The sequence below is a fragment of the Alligator sinensis genome, unplaced genomic scaffold, assembly GCF_000455745.1.
Source record: "Alligator sinensis unplaced genomic scaffold, ASM45574v1 scaffold156_1, whole genome shotgun sequence".
NCBI lineage: Eukaryota > Metazoa > Chordata > Crocodylia > Alligatoridae > Alligator > Alligator sinensis.
The window spans coordinates 1012990-1019983 of record NW_005841844.1 but is presented as its reverse complement, the minus strand read 5'-3'; the positions used below and the strand labels follow the sequence as shown (position 1 = coordinate 1019983).

The following is a 6994-nucleotide window of genomic DNA, read 5'->3' as shown; positions in this document are numbered from 1 at the left end:
GGAACCAGCTTCCAAGTGAGGTGGTGCAGGCTCCCACCCTGGGGGTTTTTAAGAGGAGGTTAGATGACCATCTTGCTGGGGGCGTTTGCCCCCCAGTACTCTTCCCTGCCATGGCAGGGGGTCGGACTAGATGATCTGCCCAGGTCCCTTCCGACCCCTAGAAACTATGAAACTATGAAAAACAATGTAACAACCATATTCAACAAGTTTAGGGAGGCTTGATAATAAATAGACAACCAACTCCTTCAGGAGGCCAGAGGCAGCAGAGCGAAAGCTCTGGGATAACCCAGGCTACAAATACTGTCATGGTTGAAAGAGGAAATGTAACAACAGATAGAATTCATTCTTCAGGCAAAGCCTTTCTAAATGGGTCATGGGAAATGGCCAGTGTGGCTCTGAAAGCCCAGGCAGAGCTTACAGGATTGGCAGTGATGATTTCTTTTACCTTGACCTGAAGTCCCTGAAACAAAATAAAAATGTGCCCCACAGTGTTACAGTCACTGGTGTATTTTTCACAGGGCTCTTGGTTGTCCAGGGCCACAGATGTGGCACAAATAAACACAGAGGACTCTCTGGCTCAGACCAAAGTGGTGCTGTCAGCTAATCAACTGAAGTGTTTTCCTGGACCCTTAATTGCCTAAAGCCTGGTGCTGTAAGCAATGGGGCTATAGGACAGGTGGGCAGCACTGGGTTGCCTGCGCTAGCAATGGTCATGCTACTGATATGCGTATTAGCATGAGATAAATCCATGTTACAGGGCCTGAGCACCTAGAGCCATCAGTAATATCCCTGGAAGATGGGACCACTGAGGTCCATGGGTCTGGGATAAGAGATGGCAAACTCCTGCCATTTGTCTGCCCAGGACTGTGGTGTCAGTTTCTGTTTCTGTCCCTCCCTGTTCCCATCTCCGAACTGGACACAGACAAAATGTCCCCTCCTGCCAGTCCAGTCCTCTCACCGCTATAGCCTTTCAGATTCTGCTACAGTTCTGAGCTCTGAAATAAAGCAGGAGCCTGGCAATGAGCTGAGATCAGCCCCCTCAGTTTCATAATGAATTGATGAAATCAGACACCGACAAAACCAGCACAGCACTGAGTCCAATTTAAGCCCTGACGACATGTCAGCTTTAATTCTCCAAGGCATTAAAAAGTCCTAGAAAATAATCAAAATTATGCAGATATAAAATGAATCCCACTAGAGCATGATACAAACCCAGCCTAGATCATCCCCCTCTGTGTGTGTTACTGCATGGAGCATGAGACACTCCATGCTTCAGCTCACAGAAGGTGCAGATAGAAGTACAGTTCCCCCCCAGTCTAACTCTTGGCACTTGACAGAAAGCACTATGAATTAGACCCATCCTCTTGACCCAATAGACATTAGCTGTTGGGTTAGGAAAATGGGGGATAGAACCCCAATTTGAAGCTTATCCAGGAAGCGAAGATGTGTCTTTCTAGCCTCTTCCCATAGCTCTGCCCCCGCAACTCCCAGTGCTGGCTCAGGATGGGAGAAGGAGAAGGCACAGGAGGGAGGTCTGTTCTGGGGCTTCCCCAGCCTGAGCTAGAATGGGAGGGGTGGGTATATTGGAGTCCCCCACCTCAGGGGAGCTCCAGTCCACCTGCCCCACTCTCCGGTGCTGACTGGGAACTCCCAGTATGATCTCCCTCTGCTCCCTTGCCCCCCTCCCATTCTGAAAACAACAACAGGTTGGGAGCCCCAGCAGACACACGTTAAGGAATGGGCTGTGTCAGCCCAGCCCAGCTCTCAGTGAATACAGACACAAGTTAATGAAAGTGCTCCACTTTGGAGCGGCTTCATCTGAACCCTCATATAATGAGTGGCTGCCTTAGTTGTATGCAGCTCCCTTCCTCTGCCTACAGACCAAAGAACCAGGACACTCAGTAAATCATAACTACGTACAGGTTTAACATTAACAAAGAATTTACAACTACAATCATCAATTTATGTATATGTATATGTATATTTACAGTTATAAATTCACCCAAACACACTCTAATTAAACCCCAAACCCATGCATAGGCCTGGTTCCCTGTGGCCTTCAGGTTAGACTGCAGTGGGCCCTGCAGGCCCAAGGGGGAAGAGGTGCCCAAGAATAAACAGGGGTCTAGTTGACAAGGTCAATAACCAAACAACAGGCAGCAAAGGGTCAATAGTGAAATATCAGTGTAAGAGATTACATGGCATACAACACCTATGCATAAAACACTATATGCAAAATACAGGCAGTTTATAACAGTCTCCTAATACAAAATGAAAGGCACAGGGATCCCAACAACATGGAGGAGGGAAAAGAACAGGAGGCAACTGTGGCACACAGCTGTGCCCAAAAAAGAAATGACAGCCCGACGAGGAACCCCTTCACCCAATAGAGCACCCTAGACTCCACTCAGGCTACTCAACTGATAGGGCCCCTTAACCTGGGAACCCCCCTTAGCAAGCAGGGGCCCTGGATCCCTTGCTATACCCCAGGGCAAAATGTCCCCCTCCCATCAGGGGCTTCCCTTCTGTCACCCCAGCATAGCGGGCCCTCCTCCCCTGTGGGAATCCCTTGCCAGGGGGACTCACAACTCCCAGTGGGCCTGACAGGGCCTGACTCATCTCCAGGGGTGAGGCATCTCCTTACTCTGTGAGGAGGCCCCAGCTGCCCTGTGTGACTCTCCTGGTCTGTCAGCCTACTCCCCACCCTGCGCACCATGGGCCCTTTTTCCTGCCTTGTGCAAGGTTGGAGACCCGTGCAGCCATGGGCCCCTCAACTCTATGGCCTTGTGCACTGTTCTGTGCACCGATGGCCCTTTTCCTTCCTTGTGCAAGATCAGAGACCCATGCCACTTTGTGCAGCTGCCAAGGTCCCATCTGCTTCCTGACCCTCCATGCACCAGCTTGTGCATTGTCAGCCCTACCTCATGTTGGAGACCTGCTAGAGCATGTTGGAGTGCTAGAGCAGCCCTCCCTTCATTGCAGTGCTGAGCTGAAGAGGGGCGTGGCCAGGCCCTGGCAGGACACTCTGATTATGGAGGGGTTCCTCCCATACTTGCTAGTCAGCAGGGAGTCAGCAGGGATTTACACAGCATTTAGTTACACAGAAGGGAGCATTTATTGGCCCATCAACAAAACAAAACAAAAGGATCGCTCATTAATTCAAGCTCTTCATAAACAACTTGCTCCAAAGAGGGAAAGGAGGGACATTATCAGCTACCTGTTGATTAACTCCAAAAAGCCCTAAGTGGCACTGGCAGGCCTGCCTTTGTCCTGTCTCCCACAGCACAGACCATAGCCAGCATGTGATATGGCAGCTGATGCTGAGAGGTGTCTGTGTAAGGCAGAAGGGAGGGGGGCGGGAATCCGTACTTGAGCAGGGAGTAGTGAGGGGGAGGGTGGGGAGCAGGAGGAAGCCAGGCAGACACCCTATACCTGCAGTCTCTGCCCGAGCTGCAGCCATGGAGCAGAGGGGAGGGGCCAGTCCAGCTCCCTGGAGCAGAGAACTCTGCCCAGCCCAGAGAGCGTACCAGGATGCTGGGTGACTCTAATTTAACTTAAACCCAGAAGGGGTCTGGGACAGACATTGCATAAACTGGTTTTACCCAAATCAGTTAAATCTGATACTACATTCAGCCAGGTTTATCTCAAGCCAGTTTCAACCTTTTTCAAACCAATTTATGTGCACTGAACATCTGTTCTGTTGCAGGTTTAAACCACCTTCTGATCACTTAAACAGATTTATGCGTAATGTCTGTCCCTAGCCTTGGAGATCAGCTAGTTTCTGTAAAGATTCAGCTCACTGGGAGCATCTATATTTATAAAAAATAACAATTGCTGGCCTAAGGCTGTTTTTGATCATTTGTTCAGCTTGTGGTTGATTTGTGCTGGTAGGAAAATGTTAGAGCAGGTTCCTTATTTTCTGGTTCTGGTCACCTCATTTGCATGTCTCCTGCTGGGACCAGGGGTTAGGACTCATTTATGACTGTTTATTTATATAAGCAATGGTAGAATATGCTGGCACTAAATCACCATAACTTGGAAAAGAAGGGAATGTTCATCTAATGGTAAGTAGTATAGCGCAGGAGCAGACTACAGGGCTGGCTGGGCATTGGCAGAGCAAGTAGCCCATCAGGCAGTGGGAACAAATGCAATCCAAGTGGTTTGAGTCTGGCAACATTAAATTCTGAATTCCTACGATTTTCATTGGCACTGAAAATTAGGGGCTCTTGTGAGAGCTCATGCCATCCTCACACATCCCGTTCCAGGCATTTTGTATTGTGGTGACAGCTTCTTTCTTAACTGTGTACGACCTGCATGGGCTTAGTAAGTAAAGTGATAATGCAATACCTTTCCAAAAGCCAACATCTGAGATTTCACAAGAAACTGGGGATGGCTTAAAGAACTAGTTAGTTATACACAAGGGCTGTTTACAGATTGCTTTCAAAGAAGCACTATGTGGAGTGGCCAACCTATGGCACAAATGGCACAGGCAATCTCTGTATGTGGCCTGTGGCTGGTCAGGGAGGGGATAGGCAGTGGCAGCAGCCTGATAGCTGCAAAAAGGACAGGAAGCAGAAAACAGAGCAGAAGATCAGACAGGGAGCAGAAAGCAAAGGAGTAGATTGGGCTGGGGAAGGAGATCAGAGGGGCCTCCCATAAAAGGTTGGCCTCAGGTACCTAGTGGAGAGCACACTGGCTTGCAAGTCAGAAGAACAGGGTTTTAGCCCCATCTCTGTTCCTGGCCTGCTGGGTGGCAAGTTGCTGCACCATCCTGAATCTGTTTCCACACCTGTAAAATGAGAGGAATGATACCAGCCTCCTTCATGAAGCACTTTGAAATCTGATGGTAAGAAGTGCTAGATGCAAGGTAGGTGTTATTGGAAGAGAGAGATTTTTGGCTATAAGAAAGCTAGAAGTTGAGACTCCTAGAAGACTGTAACCAGTTTTTCTAGTTTGACACTAAGTGGGTTGGTAAATTCTGCACCAGAACCACATGCTCCTGGGTTTCAATCCCTGAGGTACAGAAAGGTTAAGGTCAGTGGTACAAAACTTGCTCCAAACCCCTATAGGCCATGCCAGTATCAGGTTAAAATGCCTGCACATTTATAGCTGCTTGTGAGATGCCTTGGGGATCATTTGCACCCTTTCACATGTTTTCAGGTTCACTGGAACCAGGAATGGCTTGGCTCTGGTGTATCTACAGAACCCATCTCAGGGAAACATATTTCTCCATGTAAGATTAGACAGTAATCATTAGGATGTAAACCAAATATGGGGGGATAATGAGACAGTGCCAAACAACCTGAGGCAAATGCTGGGGAAAGAGAAAATGCATTATTTCCTTCTGACTTTTCCACCTGGATCATAGCATGGAAATGCAGTCCTGCTCTCTGCAAAAGCAAATGATAATCTGGGCTGGAAATCTCATGAGATTTTAAATACAGTTCAAATTGGCCAGTAATACTAGTGAAGTAATCATCCCACACTCTCATTCCTTGGTAGTTTTTTGTGGAAGTCCTCACTCTCATTTTCTAGGTTCTCAGTATAGTTTACCCAGTTCGATTCAGATGGATTCTTACCTTTTGGGTTTTGAATTTATATAATCTCAAAAATTCAGTGAGCCCTAATCAGAATTGCCAAGTCTCATCCACTTTTTTCTGTAACCATTAGTTCCTGTCATGATTTTGAGACAAAGTCTCAAATGGCCCCAAAATTGCTTGAAAATAGGACCATAGTCATTTGACATAAAGATTAGACTGAGTAGAAAGTTGTAATTTAGATCAAATGTTTGGTGCTGTTCAGAGTAAAGATTAGACAGTTTTGCTCTGAACAGCAAAACTGTAGAACTGTAGGAGTAGGCTCTAATGGAGATGTGGCCACTAGAGACGTGGGAAACTGAGCATCATCAAACTCCTAGTAGTAAGTGGCCTAAGCAAGACTCAGTCCCTTAGGGAGTTAGAACCCATCACAACGTTTAGGTTTGGTTCAGTGCATTATAAAGTTCTGGATTCTTGAGTTCTGGAGTCTTAGCATCAGCCCTATCTCAGCTCAGGTCTGCAAAACTGGACAGGTTTGGCGTAAGTTTGAAGTTTGCAATTAAATTAGAAATGCATTGGGTTTAGCAACAAAATTTTCCCACATCTTTATCTATTAAGTCACATTCTCTGCACATTTCTCCTGTCTCTGAGATGCAATTTTTTTCTGGACAAATAATGACACCTATTTACTCCATCTCAGTGACCCAAGTGTTTTATATATCTTTGTGTTGCAGGTTTGCACCTGGAGAAGCCAAGTTGAGTTGCACGGACGATGACAAGGAACAGTTTCAGTTCAAAGACATCAGGGATGGATTCAGTTCTACCTTTGAAAAAATTGTGGAGTCAGACCTTATGAAGGGCACCTACTACAGCAGCCTGGACTCTTTAGATGTACTCTCCCTCACTGATGAGACAGACAGCTGTGTCAGTTTTGAGGCCCCACTAACCCCATTGATTCAGCAAAGGGCTAAGGAAAGCCCTGAGGTTTTAGAACAGAAACTGATTGCCCAGCAGAAAGAGTCCCTTCAACATATGGCAGCTGATAAGCAAGAGCAGGCAGCGGCAAAGCCTGCAGAGGGGGATGTTGGAAGTCCCTTGAGGCACTCTATTACCAGCAGCAGGTCAGAGAATGTGTTGAGCCGGTTATCCTTGAAAAACATCCCCAATGGGTTCCATGTCGAGGGATCTGAGGAAGATGCCTCAAAGCTGATTAACTCCATCAGGTAGGGATGAAAGCATCTTTTTGTTCTATGTTTGTACAGGAACTTTCCAGTGAATTCAGATAGCTGTCTTCGTCTTCCATTCACAATGGTCATGTGTGTAGGAATCATTCAGCACTGCCATTGTTTAGTAAGCTGTTGACCTTTCACCTTTAGAAACAGTATAAAATGTCCCTTTTCAGACCTTATGCAGCAGCTTCTCTGCAAGTTGAACAGTGACAACTTTGCCCATGTGCA

General features: G+C 47.0%; 1 protein-coding gene across 1 annotated transcript in view; it reads left to right on the top strand.

Annotated features, from left to right (window-relative positions):
* PSD2 (pleckstrin and Sec7 domain containing 2) overlaps positions 1–6994 on the top strand; it is a 148942-nt gene that overhangs the window by 26441 nt on the left and 115507 nt on the right. The window contains exon 2 of the mRNA XM_014520806.2: positions 6272–6760. Coding sequence (XP_014376292.2) covers positions 6272–6760 — 489 coding nt within the window. The remainder of the gene's footprint in view (positions 1–6271; positions 6761–6994) is intronic.